This window comes from Plodia interpunctella, chromosome 30 (assembly GCF_027563975.2).
Source record: "Plodia interpunctella isolate USDA-ARS_2022_Savannah chromosome 30, ilPloInte3.2, whole genome shotgun sequence".
NCBI lineage: Eukaryota > Metazoa > Arthropoda > Insecta > Lepidoptera > Pyralidae > Plodia > Plodia interpunctella.
The window spans coordinates 1,068,337-1,091,755 of record NC_071323.1 but is presented as its reverse complement, the minus strand read 5'-3'; the positions used below and the strand labels follow the sequence as shown (position 1 = coordinate 1,091,755).

At 36.3% G+C, this 23,419-nt stretch overlaps 2 protein-coding genes across 3 annotated transcripts; both read left to right on the top strand.

Annotated features, from left to right (window-relative positions):
• Window positions 1–15: 15 nt before the first annotated feature.
• On the top strand, window positions 16–15,717 carry LOC128682531 (zinc finger protein 611-like). 2 transcript variants are annotated; one of them, XM_053767280.2, is made up of 5 exons: window positions 16–301; window positions 976–1,117; window positions 2,086–2,172; window positions 3,269–3,391; window positions 14,404–15,717. In XM_053767280.2, exons 1-5 carry the CDS (start codon window positions 164–166, stop codon window positions 15,555–15,557), a joined length of 1,644 nt encoding a protein of 547 aa, XP_053623255.1. In that variant the 5' UTR covers window positions 16–163; the 3' UTR covers window positions 15,558–15,717. The 2 variants fall into 2 exon arrangements, with proteins under 2 accessions (XP_053623255.1, XP_053623254.1); XM_053767279.1 differs by lacking the exon at window positions 14,404–15,717 and adding an exon at window positions 7,672–10,191 and having other exon boundaries at window positions 18–301.
• Window positions 15,718–18,179: 2,462 nt separating this feature from the next.
• On the top strand, window positions 18,180–22,809 carry LOC128682533 (PR domain zinc finger protein 5-like). Its single transcript, XM_053767281.1, has 2 exons — window positions 18,180–18,320; window positions 20,560–22,809. The coding sequence occupies exon 2, from the start codon at window positions 20,637–20,639 to the stop codon at window positions 21,483–21,485; it is 849 nt and encodes a 282-aa protein (XP_053623256.1). The 5' UTR covers window positions 18,180–18,320; window positions 20,560–20,636; the 3' UTR covers window positions 21,486–22,809.
• The last annotated feature ends 610 nt before the right edge of the window (window positions 22,810–23,419 follow it).

Here is a 23,419-nt window from a genome sequence, read left to right as displayed (position 1 = left end):
TGAGGTGACCACAAACAACCTAAATTTACATTTACAAAATGGCAGGTGAAGCGAGCGAAGATTGCTTGTCTTGTTACCATGCCAATTTCTAGCGTTTTTGTACGTAAGATTACTCAGTTGTAGATAATCTAAGTTTTGTGTATTTATATGTATAAACAGAACAATGGACGCTAGTGTAAATAATGGGATATGCCGGTGCTGTGCCTCGGAAGGAACATTCAAAGTTTTGACTGGCACATACCAGTGGATGGGTGAGGAAGAAGTTTATGCCGATATGTTGAAAGAATGTTTTGATATTAAAGTAAGTTTCCTATTACATCTCTCACAACCTGCTGAAAAAGGTAACTTAGAAAGAACTATATACACTGCACAAATGCAAGTATGACCTGTCTGACCAAGTAACTATGTGTCAATCAGTGACTTGCGCGCACGGATCTTTAATTGACGTCGGCGTTCAGTCCAAGGCGACTTGGAATTTGACTACCTACTGTGTTTACAAACATATTTTTCAGAGCAGACATACAGTCAAACAGAGCCAACTAAGGTTACTATTCTGCCTTTAATAATTTCCGACCAAATATGTGGTTTCTGTCTACATTCCGTCATAGTTTCTGCTAATAATTCACCCGAATAGTTCAACCGTTTGTGTGAAATGGATAAGGCAATGCCAAACAACTCAATATTGCCTAGAAAATTATTCTGTTTCATTCCACATAATGGCTTTCATCTAGAGCTATATATAAGTAATATCCCAGTTATTCATAAAAGGTAAAACATAGTTTAAGCTAAAGTAAGGTTTGTCACTATCTCATATAAAATATCTCTCACTCTTTATAAAATTTTACATTGACAGAACGAGACAAAACATACTTTAGCTTAAAGTACACTTTCTCTTTTTTATAATAATGCACTGCACTATGTGTATTGTTTCTTGATTCAATTTGATCAAGGTATTTCACAATCGCTTTCTTGCAGCTAACCTGTTCTGAAGACAATAGAGAAGGCGGCATTTGTGAAGTTTGCATCACTCAGCTCAGAAACGCCAGTAATTTCAAGAAACAAGTGTTATACACTGAGAATCAATTAAAAAACCGTCTACAAGACAACCTTTTTAGAAGTAAGGGAACAAAACATTTATCTTTTATAGACAAAGCTGAAGACCTCTTTATATCTTCCATTTTGTTCATACAAGAAAGAGATGTGCATATTAGAAATACATGAGAAGAAATGAGACAGCCTATTGTCCCTCATCACGTGCCCAGCCCCATCCGATTTCTGAATAAATAATTAGAATTTGAAAGGGCCAGTTGTGTGATGGTCCATCCATATATTTCCTTATACAAATATCATGTCTTTTTGACTCATGCTCCTGATCTTATCACTAGATTGGACAATTTAACAACAGTGTTGCATCATTTTGTTGTCATTGCCCAAATGACCGAGTAAAATACTAGAATTTTTGAAAAAATATTCATACAAGCATATACAAAATATGAACTATGTGTGTGCATAGTGTGACTTTTCTATTTAAATATCACAATTGAGTTGATTCAAAGTAAGTAGCAGCTAACCAATCACAGTACGCCACTGTGACGCGACGACGACCACACTGCAATGTGTTTGGTTCACTGACTCATACTTAGTGAGATGTTGAATGCAAACCCGAACTTCAACCTTTACTGTATGTTTACTGAAGCGGTGGTGGTGTAATGATTAAGATGGCCGCCTGTGGATCGAACGGTCTCAGGTTCATACTCGTGCCATATGAGTATGTATTGGTATGCAGACTCATATGGCATGAGTATGAACCGACAAAATCTGACTCATATATAGAGTTTCCATAGACCACCACTTGCTTCCGGTGAAGGAAAACATCGTGAGGAAACCTGCACACTGGTGGACAGTTTAATTGTAGTTGTGACTACCTGCCACTAGGTGGCGGTAAGTAGTCATAAAAGTCACATCAGATGCTTTTAGGCGACTTGAATAAAATCTGACACTGTGTTAGCAATAACACACTCGATATGGTGATGTTTACACAAAATTGTTCGAGTGAATATGGATAAACTTCTTCTTTCTTTGCAGACAGCATAAAGGTGGAAGTGCCAGGTCCAGATGAAGCCGTTGATTCGGACAATGATAACAATGCATCAGACGATTTCTCTGGACCAGGTAAGTTTTTGCTATCCATATACCCATGCATGTTCCTGAGTCAGACTAATAGCATGCTGCAATTGTGCAATTAATAATTTCACATATTTCAATGTAATTAATAATCTATGTATACAGTTATAATCACAAATTATATATTTAATACTAGATGTTGCCCGCGGCTTCGCTCCCGTGGGGATTTTGAGATAAAATATAGCCTATAGCAATCTCGGATAATGTACCTTTCGAAAGGGGAAACAATTTTTGAAATCGGTTCGGTAGTTTCGGAGATTACCCGCCTCTTTACAATAGTAATATAGAGTCACATGTCAATATTGGTGGGATATGTAAAGCACTAATTATATTTATAAGACCATATACTTGTATATTCGGTGAATAAATAATATTTCATTTCTTAGTGAACTGAGGCTGACTATCATGTGTGGTTTGTCACTATATTTTTATCTTCTTCATCACTTCGTCAATAATTTAAAAATAGCCTATGTCACTCTCCAGATCACCAACGTTCAAAGTTCATTTATTTAGAAATTAGACATTCACAGGCACTTTTTCATGTAAATTTTTATATTAAATAGTGATTTCACACAAGTTACAAACTACTCGGAACGACCACTGCTGAGAAGAAATGCCGAAAGAAACTTATTTGAACAGCGTTTGTTCCTATCGTGCCATAATAAATTACACCTAACTAAACTTACCTCAGATCACATCTCACACTATCTATTGGTGAAAACCGTACAAAAATTCGTCTAGCAGTTTTGAGTTTATCGCGTTCGTACAGATAGACGCGACACAACTTCTTTTTACAAGCTGTCAGTTAGTTCCACCTGTCCCGTTGTCTGTCTGTAATCTTCTTCTTGCAAGTTAGATTTCTCCCACTTCCAGTTGTCCTACAGAGTTGAAATTTCCCACGTCGCTTTTCAGTTTCCATGACAATGCATTATTATGATAAGAATCACACCACACATCGTCTTTAAACGAATGTACTTCTCAACCGTTTACAACACGCACCTTGGTTTTTTGGCGACAACAAAGGCTTATGGCAGAAATTTAATTTTTGTAGAAAACTTGTTAAAATCAGTACGTATTGTTTCAGAATTCGAAGTTCCTATAAAAGTGGAGGTGCCTGAGGAATCGAAGCCAAAAAAACGGATGACCAGGGCTGTGGGGTCCAGATCTAAGAAGGCCAAAACTGAACACGGCGAATCCTCAACCAAACGTAAGTCAATTTATATATTATGAAGTATGCATTGTTAAGGGGGCGTCTATAAAATACGTGATGAATTTTCATTTTCTGAACCCTAGTGGTATTTGCAACTGAAAGATTCAAAATCAAATAATTTATTTAGAAATTAGACCTTCACAGGCACCTTTTCACATAAAATTTTATATTATATAGTAATTGTCCAAAAAGCTACATCTGGCATTTCGGAACGACCGCTGCTGAGAAGAAATGCCGAATGAAACTCATTCGAACAATGTCAGAAGGGCTTACCATTATTGTTTCTTATATATTTATTTGCTATTAGAGTACATAAAGTAAATGGTCAAAAACTATACAAAAAAACATGTGATTGTAATCGATTCGATATTATTTTCGATTATCAAGGTGCGATGGTCCGACGAAATGTCGGCTTTCGATAAGGATTGCCAACAGCTGGCGAGGAATAGAAGCGTTTGGAAACAAAGAGGGGAGGCTTTTGCCCAGCAGTGGGACCTGAGAGCTACATATATAAAAAAATCAAAACATTGAGGTTTTAAAAAATAATATATTTGCCGAGAAAAAAGAAAGATTTGAGTTTTTGTTATATGTCCATCGTTAGTATGTAATATTGTTGTTTATTTTTTGTAATAAAGTTTTAAATAAATAAATGGATTCAGCTATAGAATACCTCGCGTAATTTATAGACGCGCGCTAATTTTATTTTAGTCGCCTAAAGGCATCTGACGCATCTGACGTGACGTGTTGAGTATTAGGTTTCCTCGCAATGTTTTCCTTCACCGGAAGCAAGTCGACTATGAAAACTACATGAGTTTTATATGTAACGTCTTGAAACGTAACTGTCGCATTAGAAGGTACATAGGTTTACAAACACATATGGTATACATAGTATTAGAACCTGGGATCTTTCGATCGCAGGTTTCTTAACCACTGGACCACCGGCGCTTCAAATTATATATATTTTTATCGTATTTGTCATGTGTACCGCTCGACTTGCCTGTGGTTAAGCAACTTTTGCAATGGTCGGTCACGGGATGGGTGACCTAACCGTAAATGTATTAGCTTGAGCTCGTGCGTGCTTCGAAAGGCATGTGAAGCCGTTAGTCCCGGTTGTATTTTCAGTCGTTAAATAAAACCCGCCAATCCACAATGGGTCCACGTGTTGGGTCATGGCCCATATTCTTTATTCATCCTTATGTAAGCCCAATGTTCCAACAGTGGGGACATTAAAAGTATAAAAACACAGATACCTATTGTTAATAGACAATTTTTTATTTTTTTTACTCATCAATTATGATGAGAGTAAAAAAAATAAAAAAAGTGTAGTATTAACTTTCGCTCTGTATTTATAACAAAAAAAAAATTAACTGCACTGGCCACCAATATTGCACGGAAATAAATTTGTATTAGGAATGTTGTTCCAATTTTAAATATTTTCTCATCTGTCAGATTATTCCCGCCGATGGAAATTCTTATCGATTATTTCCATCCATCCATCCCAACACGTTAAGAATATTATTTGGACGAGTCCAATAATGTGTGATTTTATTTTTGTCATAACTTTGAAAGTATTGTCATTATCACAGTATTTTTTTGGTGTCAAATTTCCTTCAAATAGTCTTTAAAATAAAAATTTATCATCTACCTACCCTATAATGTTAAATTACCTACAACACAAAATAACTTAAAAATTAAAAATATCTAGTGATGGTACCCTAGCCAAGGGGTCCATCACACAGGCAGCATTCCCCCGCTTTGCGAGAAAGCTACCAACGCGAGGGTCAGGGTCACCTGTTGTCACCCGGCTTTTTGTACCACCACTACCACCCCTACCACCCCGTGCGCCTCTGCCCCAAAGAACCTAAAGTTTCGACGCCAAAAGCCACATATTTATTTGACAACACATACATTTCCTCGGTGGCCCTGAACTGAAGGTCCCGGGTTCGATCCCCGGTCGGGTCATGATGGAAAATGATCGCTTTCTGATTGGCCCGGGTCTTGGATGTTTATATATATATATGTATTTGTTATAAAATATAGTATCGTTGAGTTAGTATCCCATAACACAAGTCTCGAACTTACTTTGGGGCCAGCTCAATCTGTGTGATTTGTCCTAATATATTTGTTTATTATTTAATGTTTCCATTTTAATCGCCACTACAGATTGCAATTATTTATTTTGTCGGTAGAAATTGATCTCGCTCAAATCTCACTAAACGGTATACGCAGTACGAACAAGTACATACATATCCTTACATATTATAAAACAAATTCCTCTACCGCATCTGTCTTGTCTGTTTGCGATAAACTCAAAAACTACGGCACGGATTTTCATGCGGTGTTTTCGCGAGCGAAGCGGGGGCGGGGCGCTAGTAATAACTTAAGTGGAATGATCCAATTTATTTTGATATAAATTTAAATATTATGTCACCTTCTAAAGACGGCTTGGGTACATCAAAACAAACAACTTTTATTCTACGACTTTTCCTGATACGTAGTTTTTTTTTTTCATATAAAAAAAATACAATCTAATTTGCGATTCTACACATCTTAACTCTATGTAATAGCCGAGCAACACGAGACGGTACAGTAGCGTTATGTAGCGGAATCGAACATAGAGTTAACGTTTTATAGAAACGACATGAAAACTAAAAATATATATTTATTACGTTTAGACAAAAGTCGTAGAACAAAAGATGTTAGTCTCTATGTACCTTATGCGCCTTTGGAAGGTTATGCGTTAGATACCAGTAACCCTGTATATTACAAAACTGTAAGCGTGCTATGTCTGTACATAGGAGATAATAAAGAAAAAGAATTATGGGGCTCTTTATGGGACTAATAGAAGCCAAAACATTTTTTTTTTAATTATACAGTCTAAGTTTGTACGCGTATCACGCATAAACTACTGCATGGAATATAATATTACAGTTTTATACGTATGGTCTAACTTAAAATCTTATACGATTTTTATCGCGATGCATTGCGACAACAAATTAAAGATCGGAATTTCAATTTATTTAAAAAGCACCTCAGGCCCTTGCTGATTGATAAATGTTATTATAATTTGAACGATTTTTTAAATGATATATTTAGATAAAAAATTAGTTAATTTAGTTACTTTTATTTATTCGATTTTGTTTTGTGGGATGATAGCATGCTCTCCATTTAAATTTGCACACCCGTGGACGGTGACACATGTAGGATTAAGCTGATTAAGCTGTACTTGTAAAAAATGTAAACTCATGTTTTTGCAAATAAATAATCTTTGTCTTTGAGATATTGTTGCAATAAGTTATGAGCGTATGAAGTAAACGCATCGCATATATGCACTAGTGAACTAAACTGGTTTGCATTTCACATCTCACCATCGAGTCGACTCGCATTGAGACGCAGCTAACCAATCATAGTGCGCCATTGTGACGCGACGACAGCCACACCGCAAGGTGATTGGTTCGCTGCGTCTCACTTCGAATCGATTCGATAGTGAGAAGTGAGATGAAAACCCGCACATCGCCCTTTAAACTGTTTGATGAAGAGTTTTTATGAAAACACACACAAATTCAGCACTCGGTTACCTGGTTAATTTTTAATAATAGGTATGTGCGAATCGCCATTAATTTTGTTGAGAGCGTTTTCATTACAATTCAACTTTGAGAGAACCCTTATTTTTCGGTTATGATCAAAAGATCATTTTGATTTCGATTTTGTTCGACATAGCAAATAAACCCTTTATTCTGCTCGTTTACCCCCGGGGCCATACGACCCCAAAGTTTAATAAGAAAGAGAGAAAACATACCGTGATCCTTATCATGCCTGTGTTGGAATCAACTAGGTTAAATCTCAGGCGTTACGCTCACAAAAGTGTTCCGCTCGCAGCGGAGCGAGTAACTTGATTAAACCGTTATTTTTTAAATTTAACCAAATATAAACCGCCGCGTATCATCTTTATCCATGCGGCGTGGATAGAGTTTACGAGTTGGCACACTCGGATCTACGTTAAAAATATATATCTAGCTTTTTTTCACATTATATGCCTATTCAATACATATCGAACTTCAGTTTTCTACTCCGTCTTTCAGTCACCCAGACACGGGGGATTTTTATATACTATAGTGATCTCATATAACAGTTTAAAATGTACAAAAACTGTATTGGGCACACTAATCATACGAAGACGATGGAAAAGAATAAAATATAAAAAGTTTTGATATATGAATAAAAACAGACAAGAATTAATGTGTATATGAGAAGATAATGAACATTTCTTGTTATAGGAAGAGACGGGGAGGCGACCAAGAGAAAGAGAAAGAAAAAAAAGGGAGAAGTGAGCGCAACGCCAGAGAGAGTCGAACACAGAGTAAATCTTACTGCAATTCTACAGTACTCCAACGCTAGCCCTTTTAGAGACAAGACAATAAGAGGTTTCTCATGTCTATATTGCGCTGAATACTTCCAAACCATAGACGAACTACGCGCCCATACCGCCCTCCAATCAGAAAAGGATAAATTAAACTCCATGATCGATTACAAACTCAGCTATAACCCAATCAAATTGGATATAACAGATCTAAAATGCATAGTTTGCGACATACCTATGAGAGATCTCAACGATCTAAAAGATCATCTGATCAGCATCCATAATAGAACTATATATAAAAATATAAAAGACATAATATTGCCCTTTCGTTTGGAGAACGGTCAGAATTTCACGTGTGACATATGTTCAGCTATACATGTGTCGTTCAAGAATCTGTATCACCATATGAGCAGTCATTATAGGAATTATTGCTGTAATAAGTGCGGTGTGGGGTACATCACTATAGCGGCTTTGCGGAAACACGGGAAGACTCACGCGCAGGGCATATTTCCTTGCGCGTATTGCGAGAAGTCATACACGTCTTTGACTAAGAAACGGAACCACGAGAAGGGTGTCCACACTGGCGGTTGGCTGCGGAACAAGTGTCCACACTGTCCGGAGATTTTCGTCAGTTACTATGACAGGAGTGAACATCTGGTTAGAGTACACAATGAAGCACCAATTGTGTACCCGTGTAACGCTTGCAATAAAACTTATAAAAAGAAATTTGAGCTGAACAGACATATAAAACATCACCATCTGCAACAGCGGAGTTTTATGTGTGACAAGTGCAATTCCAAATTTTTTTCTAAGCGCGGTTTAGTCGACCATTTGTCGAGGCATTTGGGCGGTGAAGTGTTTACGTGTGATGTGTGCGGCAAAAGTTTTTCAAGACAAAGAACATTGAAGGAACACGTGAAACTTCACGAAGACGATAAAAGATATCAATGTGAAATATGCAAAAAGACTTTCATGCAAAAGTGTAGTCTAAAAAGTCACGTTCGATTGCATCAGGATGATTTAGATATATTCAAGGAGTTTGACGACGTGAAACATTTGATTGACAACCGGGAGTTGACGCTGAAAGAGATAGCCGCTGAAAGTAGGAAGAAAGAACAGGAGGAGAAGATGAAGAATGATTTCACCGAGGGATGCTAGTTTAGCACCTTTTTGTACTGAGGCGAAGCATTTTAAGAAGTTCTGGCTTGATGTCGTCAAGGATGATATGCGTGACAATGGTCTGACAACTAGGGATGACCGTCGACCGTGCGAAGTGCATAAGAAATAGTTGGAACCCTAGGCTTTGATGCTTAACGGCTGAGGAAGTAGCCGAGAAAACGCTCAAATAAGTATTGGAGCTTAAGCTCCGCTTTCTTACTTTTTCACCCTCACTACGCGCGGTCGTCGCATCCCTAGTTGTCAGACCATTATCAACGCATAACTTTAACGACATCAAGCCAGCATTTCTTGAATTATGGGTGAATTTCACGAGCGTTTTGAGCTCCGCCGCGGGCTCTCATTAGTGTTTATTAAATTGTACGGTCAGCAGCAGATCAAATTACCCCACATGAACCTTTATGGCGCGGTAACAGCGGCGAGTTTGCAATGAATTTGGGTAGGTTGATGTGCTGTTGACTTTACTCAATTTAATTATCCTATTTTATAAATAGTACTGGTACAATGTTACATTTTATAAAAGTAGGACACTAATGAAACGCTACACGCCGCGTTCAAACGCTCGTGAATTTCACCCATTAGGCCCTTCTGCCAAGGTCAGGCGGAAGCGGCGTAGCCTGACATTTCTTCCCGTCACCTGCGAACCAGGTGCGCATTTTGTAACTTAGATTTTTCGCCACAATACCACATTGTGCCCTAAAAAGGTATTTTAATTATTGTAATTACGCGCGTCTATTTGGGGCTTCATAGATCTTATTTTAATACTTAATGTAAATAAATTTAGTTTCTGTAATCCTGTATATTGAGAAAACGACATGACAAATATATATTAATACAAGAACACGCCCTCAGTCCATCTGTCCACTAGCGCCGCCATTACATATTTATCGATTTATTTTAAGTAATAGCGAAAAATTGTCTTACACATCTCGTCAAAACGCTAAATACTTCAGCTCTTCAGGTCTGAACGGGTAATAAAAGTTATTGTGCGTGGATTCTTAGCTAGACTGAGTCGACCGCGCGAGCGAATGAGTAGCAGCTGTCGTGTCACGAGTTAATTTAAAGAAATTGATTAAAATGTCAAGGTGGCGCTAGTGTTCGAGTTGGCTCAGTCTTATGCCGGTCACACACTATGGACGAACTCGGACGCCGACGCGAATGAAATAGCGTAGTTTGTATGAGAGCTCTTATTGACTGCAATGAAAAACCAGCAATGTACGACGGATTCAACAAAAATTTCGGCGATAATATATATATATATATATATATATATATATATATATATATATATATATATATATATATATATATTAGCTGTTGCCTTAACCCGATCCCTTGGGACTCCGTTTTGACGTGAAATACGGACAAACATACACTTTCACATTTATAATTATTATGGATTTCAATGATCACACAAAGCGTTATACATACATACAGTGATACGTGATATATATATTTTAATGTAAAGTTCACGAAACTTGACAGTAAAAGCATGAGATTTACATCTCATTTACATATTTAAGTAAATATGTATTAGTGTCTTGTCTGATAGTCCGTAACACACTGGGCTCCGACGCTCAACGGCTGAGGAAGAAACCGGAAAACGCTGATATGAGAGAGTCTATCTGGTATCTAACAGTTAGCTTATCTGTTAGATTACAAGATAATATTTTTATCAGAAAGTCACACATTAAAAGTTGTTGTACAAATGTTGGATAATGGCTAACTGACCAATCACATGAGCTGTTACTTTATCTGTCAGATTATACAGGGTTACTGGTATCAAACGCAAGACCTAAGATTACTTGAGTACATTAAAAACGAGTAACTTTTATTCTAAGACTACATATAAAAAAAAACAATCTAATTTGCGATTCTACACATCTTAACTCTATGTAATAGCCAAGCAACACGAGACAGTACAGTAGCGTTATGTAGCGGAATCGAACATAGAGTTAACGTTTTATAGAAACGACATTAAAACTTAAAAAAGGAAACATTTTGTATTTATTACGTTTCGACAAAAGTCGTAGAACAAAAGATGTTAGTTCCAATAACCCTGTATATATTTTTCTCAGAAAGTGGTGGAACAGGACATTGTCGTGACGGCCAAAATCGATCGTAAATTATTACGCTAGTCGAGTTGTCTCATACAGATATGTTCACGTTGTTTTACTAAATAAATTCACGTTTCCAGAAATAGGTCTATATTGCCTTATAGAAATAAATATACAGTTGTAATATATAAGAGTTTATAGGTTTATACATTTTATAATTATAGTAACTTCGGGCAATTTTAGTTTTTAAACACAGATCTTAATCGCAAAGCTATATCGATAGCCTAGACATTGATTTAAAAGGATGCGCAGATATTATAGAAGTTTATAAACCGGTACGAACCTAAATCAAATAATTTGCTCAGAAATTGGACACTTTTTCACGTCAATTTTTATATTAAATAGTTCTTTCTCACAAGCTACAAACTACTGGCATTTCGGAACGACCGCTGCTGAGAAATGCCGAAAGAAACTCATTCGGACAGTGTTGGTCCCTATCATGACAGAAGGGCTCACCATTAATGTTACTATCAAGGTACATAATGTACATAGTCAACAAGTATATCATAGTCATAATGTATGCGCCATTTACTTTATAAAGCGCCATTGGCTATCAAACTTTTTGTGTTCTATGTAATGTATCTAGTGTGATCTGTTTTTTTTTTATATTTATTTTTGCAACATATATGACTCACATATAAAGACTCATAATCACGCTCAAACGGCCGGGCCAATTTTAATGAGATTTGTTATAAAGGTAGCATACTTATCTTCGATTAACACATAGGGTACTTTTTGTCCCGAAAGTACGCGATTCCCTTAGAATTTGGTCAAAAAGTCAATGACGCTTTATAAAGTAGATGGCGCCACTATGCATATAAAAATGTAAGAATGTTTTAAATAATTACGCGGGTAACACCGCCGGATGCAATATATAGCTCCATGTACTAGGCTATCGATATAATTGCCAGAAATATATTTATCAAATATTTATGTTGGAATATTTCATAATATAAGCAATTATTGTAATTAAAAAAAATAAGAAAATTATGATGCGGAATATAGAATAATAAATTTATATTATACGATTTATTGTTTTGTTTGCTACTAGATTTTGACCGCAGCTGTGCGCCCGTGAATTTTCTCTCTGCGAATGCGGAACGGGCGGAATTTTCATACAAACTTTCACCCCCATTATAGTCATTGGGGGGGTTGACATTTGAAAAAATAAGTAGCCTATGTTTAAACGGGTGTCTTCAACTATATGCTAACCAAATTTCATCAAAATCAGTCTAGCGGTTTAGCCGTGAAAGCAGAACAGACAGACTTTCGCCTTTATAATATTAGTATGGATTTCTTTCCGCGTAGATTGTGAAAGTCAGTCAAGTGAAAGGTACCTAAGGTGTATATATAGGTATATATATATATATGTATATATACATTTAAAACGGAGATTTTTCTATATAAATATAGGTATATATATTTAAAACGGAGATCTTATTGGCAATAGGCAAGACCTGTCACTAAATATGACCTTCGAATTTGGCAACTCTAGTTTCTGTCTAGTAATAAAATCACAGCAAAAAAAGTTTAACGCAAACCTTGGTCTTCGTGGCGTCACAGCCCCGAATGCAACAAGGGACACGCGAATAACAGAACCATGACAGTGAATATTTATTGTGTACTTTCATTTAGATATTGCCCGCGGCTCCGCGCCCTCGTGAATTTACCACGGGAGCAGTTAATTTTCGGGGATGAAAGGATGAAATTCTATGTGAAGTGCTCCGTACTTCAAACCACGGATCTTGCTTAGCTCGAACGCAGATATGGTTAAGTTTGTGTCAAATTTGCAGATTCTCAAAAATATTTACTTCCAATTTGATTTTATTAGTGGGAACCCAATATAATTGAATTTTCGATAAGCTGTTGGGTCTCCTAAGAATAAATAAATAAAATACATGTATGCAAAAGGGGTTTGAAGATTTTACTATGGAGCGTGGCATACCTACTGCCGCCATTTTGATTTTTTTTCAAAATCGCGGCCAGCCATGAAACTTTACGTTTACTCCCGCATAGAAAGAACACAGGTAGCAAACTGAGTGCAGCGGTCGGGGGTATAAAGGTGCCCCCCCCTTCCGTCTCGCTTGCACATTAGAATAAAACAATATATAATCTATTTTCTTGTTATACATAACACCTAAAACAATACCTAATGAACAGTACGTCACCATTGTCTTTTTGTCGTAGTATGAAATATTCTTATTAAGTACATAGTAGCCGCAACATGTAGAAATATCATGAGGCATAGTTATCTATGTTTTATTATTAATATTATCTATACCTATTAGAATATTTTGTGTATGTTTACACATTGTTATACCAAATAGATGGGATTATAGTCGCTATTAAAAAAAAAATCACGTGATCAACTTTGACGGTTATTATCTCAGAAACCTGACACTTTACGAGGGTCATTGTTTTAATATTTTTTGTTGGTATTAATGTCAGCTATCGATTTATATACGTTTCATGGCTGGCCGCGATTTTGAAAAAAAATCAAAATGGCGGCAGTAGGTATGCCACAAATCTTCAAACCCTTTTCAAGAAGATTGGTTGAGTAGATACAACGTGAAGAGGGTAACGAACAATTAAAAAAAAATACTTTGGCATTTATTTTAATTCCATAGTTTTATATAACATTTTGACATGGATAAGTGATGTAGGTATATCATTCTAAATTGCATAAATAAATATGAGTTAAAATTAGGATACTTACATATATAGTGGTGTTATTATTTTTTGGATATAAATGTTCATTCATTCAATTTCTTACTGCTCAAGTGTCTCTGGGGGGCTACCTTGAAACATATCATTATAATTACAGTGTTACCCATTGCGTTAGACTTGTTAATTACTAAAACATAAAACACGTGGCACGTTATTTCGTCTACACGTTCTTATTTTTTATACGACGCGTACACGACATGGATTAAAGTGACAACATGTGGAAGTTAGTAACGTACCTTGGTATGTTTCGTGGTAGGCCTTCTGTTATTCTTATTAAGTGCCTAATTAATATAAAGGTTGTATGTTTATAGTAGTAAGAAAGTTATACAGTATTCTACAAATTTTTAACGCTACACTCAAAGACAACGACCTGCCGTAACCAAGTGAGATAGCACTATCACAATAGTGGTAAGATCGACTTTATTTAACCGCGCACAGGAGATAAAGGACAAAATATTATGCAGCTGCGTAATGGGCGCCTTGCCTAGGGGATCATCCTTAGATATTTTTAATTTAGAAGATGATCTTCTCTTGTATTTCTAATACGCATTCTCTTGTACGAGCGAGACGAAAGATGTGTCTATAATATTCTCTGTCACCGAATTTTTAAGTTTATCTTTTCTTTGTAGGTGTGCTACGGAGCGGTGGCAGAAAAATAAGGAAGTCTATGCTTAGAATTAAGAAAAAAAAGGACGACAAAAAAGCGCGACTTTTATTCAAAAGCGATTTGATGGCAAAACACAGGCGAAACGTAACGGCGATACTGTTAAATTCAAATGCGACGCCGATTTTTACAAATACTAGTCTCGGCTATTCTTGTTCGTTTTGCCGCGAAAACTTTTACAATCCATCCGATCTTAAGAAACATACGTTGGAAAAACACAACGACGACGAGAAAGCGAAATTGATCTCTGAAAAGGAACAGTTAAATCGATTTTATGTGAAAATGGACATTACAAATCTCAAATGCACCATATGCGACTCTGAAATCGACAATATAGAAAAACTTTTGGATCATTTTAGGTTAGTCCACAAAATTAACGTACACACAGATATCGATAATCATTGCGTGCCATTCAAATTTGCACAAGACATATTAAAATGTTGCTTATGTCCGAGCGTTTTCAACAAGTTCAAGATAATACTTGAGCACATGAACATACATTTTAGAAATTACATTTGTGACGAATGCGACGCGGGTTTCATAACACAAAGGAAGCTGTTGGCGCACAAGAGCTGTCACAAACTTGGACATTTTGACTGTGATTTTTGCCCCAAAAGCTACAATACGTACCGTAAAAAGAAGCTGCACGAAAAAGCGGTGCACATACATTTCAATTTGTTACACAAATGTCCGTTTTGTGATGAAAAGTTTACGGGTGTGAAAAGCAAAGCTGACCACATGACTGCCGCGCACGGTGTCGAGAAGGTTACAGTCAAATGCATGGCATGTGACAAAGATTTTAAAAGCCAACATGAATTGAGGATCCACACGAAAAGGGACCATTTGATGGAGAGGCGTTATAAATGTTCAGATTGTGACATGAATTTTTTTTCAAAACACGAATTGAAAGAGCACGGCGTGAAGCACAGTGGGGAGAAGAATTTTCAATGCAAGATTTGTTTGAAGTCCTACGGAAGAAGGAAGACTCTGACTGAGCATCTGAGGATACATTCAAATGATAGGCGATTTAAGTGTGAGTTTTGTGGACAGGCGTTCGTGCAGAAATGCAGTTGGGTCGGCCACATGAGGTCTAAACATCGAGAGAGAGATGTGTTGTAAAAAGTTATTGTATAAAATAAATTTATTATTTATATGTAGTTGCATAATTAATTACATTCCAACTAGTCGAATCGGATACGTTTTTCTAATGTCAAAAGCAAAATTTTATGACAGTAATGTGTTGTGACGTCACGGATTTTGGGGGTCAAAAAACATTTGTAACATACTTTGATGAGACCGAGATAATAGTAAATATCGTAATTAATAAAATTAATCAATGAAAATGACATTTCATTAATCTGTTTGGTTATTTTAAAAACCTATATACATTTTATTGTGTACACACAGTCAAGTAGCTAATTATGAATGAATGAATGAATGAACGTTTACTGCCAAAAATTAAAAACTACAAAATATCGTCCGCCTACCCTATGTGGAGTGTGGTCCCGCCCTAGAATAGGGCCACTCAATATCCTCCCGTGGACGTCGTACGACGCGACTAACGGACACAAAGCCTTCGCAACTGATAAGCAACAATATTATTTCCAACGAGGGTTAAGGTCAAGGAGGCGGCCGGTTGTAAAATCATAGCCAAATCTTCGAAATATTATTTTTTTTACGCTGACCCCGGGATTCGCGGAGACATAGCCCCGAAAGACACCGAAAGAGGTACAGAATGTCTGTTTCCAACTCTCCCTGTCTGATGTTAAATGTTTTATTAAATTTATCTTTGCCATATTTTGCCGAACGTACTCCTCCCATCTCTTCTTCTTCCTCTACATCTTTTCCAATTCTATTTCATATAGTGTACTCTTCTTACAACGTTGCTCTATTCCCTTCTCATAACGTGCACATACCATTGAAGTCAATTTCTATACATTTATTTTAATAAACATCATATTACAAAACAAGATAATATGAATTTTAAATCTAGTAAAAAATCTTATACAGGGTTACTGGTATCTAACGAAAAACCTCCTAAACTTACTTGGGTACATCAAAACAAGCTACGTCTTTTCGTGATTCGTAGTTTTTTTTTTCATATAAAAAAAAACAATCTAATTTGCGATTCTACACATCTTAACTCTATGTATTAGCCGAGCAACACGAGATAGTACAGTAGCGTTATGTAGCGGAATCGAACATAGAGTTAACGTTTTATAGAAACGACATTAAAACTTAAAAAAGGAAAATTTTTGTATTTATCACGTTTAGACAAAAGTCGTAGAACAAAAGATGTCAGTCCCTATGTACCTTATGCGCCTTTGGAAGGTTATGCGTTAGATACCAGTAACCCTGTGATAAGTGAAAGATTTGTTGAAAATGATATATAGTGGGTTAATTTCGACAAAAATTTAAACTCTTCGTTGTCCCCTTTAGTGACGGATTAGATGGCGACTTTTTTCGTTCTATGTAGCGACTTTGTATCAAAAAACTAAATTGTTTTATTTGTAATATATTTTTTGTACAATGAACATGTTACATGTTAATACAAACATAACAAGAAGTTAAATATACAATGAAAAGAAAATTGTATTAATGAAACAACCAGGATGACTCACAGTTTTACCATCTGGATGGCACCAGACGGATTAAGTTATAGGCCAATGATCCGATAACTACGGAAGCTGAAGACCGTCTGAAGTGGACAAAACAATTTGCGATTTTTGATTAGTGGTTCTGCCAATTTCGTCCCAACCCTGGGCTCCAACGCTCAACATCTGAGGAAGGAACCGTTAAAACGCTCAGATGAGAGAATGCGAGATAGTCTGATGAAAGAAGCTCTGATAAGAACTGGAAAGAATGTCAAGAAACAGAAACGAATAAGGGAAAACTAATAAAGCTGTTTTTGCCCAGTGATATGGACAAAAATAAAAACTTTATCGCACAAGGCGTAAGAGAATCAAAATAATAATTCAATAAATTTTCTTTTCAGAACAAGAGAAGATCAGTCTAGACGTGAAAACGAACTTTTCGACGATGATCAGCATTGATCCATGGGGTGGAGAGAATAGAGAGCCAAAGTCCAGGAAGAAACGAAGTCGATTTATCGAACCAGACTTCATTGATCCAGACCAAAGTGGAAAAGAGAGTCCACAATTCGAAGAATCACCTTTTCTCGATTTCGATCAAAAGGGAACGAACCCAGAAGAAAATGTCGAAAAACCGAGAAAAGCTAAAAAGAAGAAATCTGTAACAAAAATAACTGTTGATGAAAACAGTCTAAATAATAAAACAAGACTAGCTGAACTAGATCTACACATAGACAATGTTAAGACTATACTTAAAACCTCGAATATCACGCCAGTTCGTTATAAGAACGGTGAAAAATACGGCTGCAGCTACTGTAAAAAGGAATACATTGATCCGAGAGATCTAAAATGTCATTCCATCGAAAAACACGTAGACGGGAAACCGGCTTGCTTTAAAATTAAACAGTTGTCGAAATTCCTAGCGTTTTTGGACACGACATCGCTTATGTGCAAACTCTGTTTGGCAAAATTGATTAATGTGGATGATTTTACGGAGCATTTGAAAGACGTTCACGAGACAATTATACATCCTAACATTAAAACGCAAATCGTGCCGTTCAAATATAATGACGGTGAAATAAAATGCGATGGGTGTGATTTGCCGTGTAAAGATTTTGAGGTTTTAGAACAACATGTAGCAACGCATACTAAAAATTATGTATGCTCATTCTGCGAAGAAGCTTTCATTGTCAAACAGAAGATGGTGGAACATAAAAAAGATGTGCATCAAGTGTAAATAAATAAATATAAATATATCAGGACAAATCACACAGATTGAGCTAGCCCCAAAGTAAGTTCGAGACTTGTGTTATGGGATACTCAACGATACTATATTTTATAACAAATACATATATAGATAAGCGTCCAAGACCCAGGCCAATCAGAAAAAGATAATTTCCATCATGACCCGACGGGGGATCGAACTCGGGACCTCTCGGTTTAAGAGGCAAGCACTTTACCACTGCGCCACCGAGGTCGCATCACCTCAAAAATATATAAATAGGGACAAATAGATTGTAAGCAATATAAATAGGGACAAACCGTGCATGAGAAACCTCAAAATAAATTCGAGACTTAATGGGATACTAACTCAACGACTATATCCCAATTAATATTATAAATGCGAAAGTAAGTTTGTTACTCTTCACGCATTATCTACTGGAACTATTGTTATGAAATTTGGTACACGGGTAGAAAATAACCTGGAATAACACATAAGGTACTTTGAACCCCGAAATTCCCACAGGACCCGGGGCACAGCTAATTATATAATATGTACATATATAGATAGGTCACATACAAAACCCAGGTCAACTAAAAAAATATCATTTTCCATCTGACCGGGGATCGAACCAGAGACTTCCAAAGTAAAAGTCGAAAGTCTACAATGGATTGGTGAACAGTATTGGGTTGCTGGCGTCCATGGGCTATGTACTCCAATGAAAGGCGTAACCGCCATAAGCACGTTTTATTCACGCGATGACATTGACACTTGACAGCCAATAGACAACACACAGCGGTGTTTGCTTGCCATCTGACAAAACGCATGCTCGTTTTCTCACTATCCTATAAAAAAAAATATTTTGTCGTTTTTATAGATTGTTTTTAAATCAGTCATTGAGTTATATTATTGAAAAAGAAAAGAAGTACATACTTAAGTACACATTTTTTTACTAAACATATGTTTTAATCGCAGTGTTCTTATCGAGTCTGTTATTGCTAAAACCGGTGTTAGATATTTGACCGAGCGAGCGAAGCGAGCGAGGTTTGCCATTCTACTTGGGGCAAAAATACATTTTTTGTATGTATGTATGTTTGTTTATTTGTTTGTAACACGATAACTTTCGAACCGTTGGTCTGATTTTGATGAAATTTAAAAGATATGTAGGATCTGACAATGGAATTTTTAAGTTCGTGGGGCATCAAAATCGGTCAAGTCGTTTTTGAAAAATATTTTCAATTTTGTAAAAACTCGTCAAAACAATTATTGTGTTCGCGAGGTCTAAGTTCGCGGCGAACAAGTAGTATTAAAATCTCCTAAAGTTAGCTTTTACGATTACGCATCAACAACTAGTCGCATACACACGATTAAACTAAATAATTCTTTTGATGATTAGAAACACCAGTGAAAAAAAAACACTGTGATAATGACAATACTTTCAAAGATATGACAAAAATAAATTCACACTTTTTTGAGACTACTACTTATATTAAATTATACTAACGTGACGTCACGATCGAGTAATATCTTAGCGAGAAAAGCTACCTTGTTGAGTTATATGTTGATGATTTCTCAATAAAACTAGTTACAAAATTTTAGTTTTTTACTATAGTTGAGATTGTTTTTATAATTTCTTATCACACTAACCAACCAACAAATCTTCGTTTAATGATCCGGTGGTATTGTTACAGTCTGTGACTTGTCACAATGATCTAGAACAAAATTGGGAGTAGTTATTTCGGCCACTGCTTCCAAGCGGTGAAGCGGGAACTCAACCTCAGTCCTCAACGTTTTACTGAGCGGACATGATAATTGGTTGAATGCAGCAAGATCACTAACGACAATAAAATCTTGTGGTATTAAATAAAAATAACATTTTTGTAAAATATCTTGTTTACATTCCCTTCTGGAACTGGCACCACCAGTGGCAGACACTTCTGTTCGAGGTTATTATCCCTTTCACTATTGAACAATCGGCTGATTGTCAAAAGTACACGTGAGGTCCAACAGAAATATAAACTTCGGAATTGTGACAACCGTGTAATGATCAAAAAGTTAAGCCAAAAAAACTTTACACGTTTCAAAACACTATATAATTTCTTGAGCGACACACGATAGCGCGTTCTAAAACTAGATATCGCCATCTAGTGACATAAATATTCAATTTTAATATTGACGATTAAACAACTATAATCACCCATCCCGTGAGAGACCGACCACTGAAGAAGTTGCTTGACCGCCGTCGTAGACGAGAGCGAAACATTGTACTGAGCTTCTGTCTCAATTTATTTTCGTTTCTACATTACAGGCAATCCGCGGAGATCAATTATCATTAAGGTATCTTCTGCAAAAAGTATTACACAAGAGGAAAATAAACAGAAATTTATGTCCGAAACGAAAACTGGCAATATCGCTTGGTTTGTAAAAAGAAAGAGCGTTTTGTCAAAACATCTGGAGAATATCAGGCAAATACTTAAACATTCTAATGCCACACCTATAAAAAACAAACTGGGTACACATTTCTCGTGTTGTTTTTGTGACGACAAATTCATCGAACCTAACATGTTAAAATTGCACACTATCAACAATCACGACACAAAAACTAAGCTTGAATTTATGAAAGGCCAGTCTTTAACTACTTTTGTTGTTAAAATGGACATCACCGATCTAATATGTACAATATGTAACGAAAAATACAATGATTTAAATACTTTGTTACAACATTTAAAAGCGCACAATGTATCAGTTCACGTTGGAGCAACGAATTATATATTTCCTTTCAAATTTAACAGCGACGAACTATCCTGTGCCATATGTGACAAAATGGCGAATAATTTCAAAATGCTTTCAGAGCATATGAACGTTCACTATAAGAATTTCGTTTGTGGCGAATGTGAAGCTGGTTTTGTTAACCAAAGAATGTTAAGAGTTCATGGCTATAGGCATGCTTTAGGTGAATTTTCGTGTCCTAAATGTTCCAAGGTTTTCGACACTAGGATCAAGATGAAGGCACACGAGAGGGCGGTACACGTGATGCTTAATAAAAGGAATAGGTGTGGCTTTTGTGGCGAGAGGTTTACGGATTACACGAAGAAGAATTACCACGAAGTTGAGATGCATGGAGTCGCTGCTAAGGTGCTGAAGTGTCAAGCGTGTCCAAAGACTTTTTCTAACCAGAGATCTCTGTCGGTGCACACTAGAGGCTTTCACTTAATGGAGAAAAGAAAGACGTAATTTAGAAATAGATATAAATTTATTCATAGGATACAAATATACATTATAGATAATTAACAAATATGTAATTTGTTCATTACAAACACAACAAAAACACTACAAAAGGGTACTTACCACTCAGCTTGTGCCATGACGTTGATTTACCAAACAAGATGGCACAACCTATCAAAAAAAAATTTACGAGATAAATCCGCGAAACATAAACACGGAATTATATTTTATCTAAATACCATATACCTCATGTCAGCAGGCATACTATCAACTTTTACAGAACGATTCCAATGCAACTCAATTCAATTTAGGCATCTAAAATGAATCGCATTCATACTTACTAAAAATTAAGTCGACGGTACGAATTTGCGATTCAGTTCAGTTTAGGTCGTAAAGTGGAACGCGTTAAGAGATGATGGTAAGCACCCAGGATGGATGAACATTATTAATGACTAGGAGGTATACAACAATAATTAATAGGTACACTCGCATTTCGGCACACTTTAATCGACTTCAAACGTGTTGAATGAAATATTTTTATTTGTAAAAAATAATATTCATTTGTTTCGTCAGGTTGAGAGTCGACGTCGCTCAGACAAACTACATTTATTGCCAACGAACACTGTATTTCTCCATAAAAGTGTGTATGCAATGGCTCCTGTAGTGTATGCCTATATTTATTTCCTCCCCACTACTGTGACATAAGTCATAGCGCTGTGAGTGTGCGAGCAAGCGCTCAGTTGTTTACGAGACGGCGAGACGCACAGACGTTGGAGCATCAGTCATGTGGCTGTGATGTACAATTACGTGCGATGACGGGGGACGTAATCTCGCAAGTATATCTATGAAATACAAGAGGGAACTATCAAAGCTGCTTATCAAAAAAAGCTTATTATTCTGTTACTGAATATCTAAATGATAATTTCAATTAAATTAATAAAGTATTTGATCTTTTAATGTTATACCTGACAATTAGATAAATTATGTAAATACTTTATAATATACATCATTGTATGAAATATTATGTAACTTCATTTTGTAAAACCTATGAAATAAAATGTTGTATGTCTTGTTGCGGCACATGCCTAGTTCTCTATGTCCCACAACAAAACATACGAAGTTTTAGTCATTAGCTCATATATAACTCATTCCAATGTATTATATCTATTATATAACCTGTGTTCACGAAAAAAAAGATTTGAATTGAAGATTGACATATATGCGTGCATTCCTTTTGTTTCATAATGTAAGTTGTATGTATTTCAATTCCACAGGACAAATTATAGTGTGTAGATTATAAAGTTTAAACAACACATGGCATTTTATTATCGGATGTTTTTTATTTTATTACCTGCCAGGGGGCTTACCATCATCTCTTAACGCGACCCACTTTACGATATAAACTGAACTGCATCGCAAATTCGTACTGTCGACTTAATTTTTAGTATGAATGCGATTCATTTTAGGTGCCTAAATTGAACTGAGTTGCGTTGGAATCGTTCTGTAAAAGTTGATGGTAGGCCTGCTGCTTTGTTCACAAGCCACCATACACTAAAATTAGCGCTGTGGCTTCTGCCACAGCAAAATGCTGAGCTGCAGGCTTACCATCAACTTTTACAGAACGATTCCAATGCAACTCAGTTCAATTTAGCCACCTAAAATGAATCGCATTCATGCTAAAAATTAAGTCGATGGTACGAATTTGCGATGCAGTTCAGTTTAGGTCGTAAAGTGGATCGCGTTAAGAGATGACGGTGAGCCCCCTGGTCGCCTTTTCGACAGAAACTTTATATAACAATGTAAAATGTATTTTTGGTCGAATAAATCTTTTTCTTTCTTCGTTTATTTAACGCATAATTCGATTTATTGCATTAAATTACAAGAAAATTGTGGACTTACGCCATATAGAATTCCCTAGTACCATACCTGTCAACGATAAGACC

What these genes read in the sequence shown, in the direction of transcription:
- LOC128682531 (XM_053767279.1), top strand. Translation starts at nt 164, where the DNA reads ATGGACGCTAGTGTAAATAATGGGATATGCCGGTGCTGTGCCTCGGAA. An exon ending in AAGAATGTTTTGATATTAAA is followed by an intron (nt 302 to 975) that starts GTAAGTTTCCTA and finishes GCTTTCTTGCAG; the next exon opens with CTAACCTGTTCTGAAGACAA. An exon ending in AGACGATTTCTCTGGACCAG is followed by an intron (nt 2,173 to 3,268) that starts GTAAGTTTTTGC and finishes GTATTGTTTCAG; the next exon opens with AATTCGAAGTTCCTATAAAA.
- LOC128682533 (XM_053767281.1), top strand. Translation starts at nt 20,637, where the DNA reads ATGTCCGAAACGAAAACTGGCAATATCGCTTGGTTTGTAAAAAGAAAG.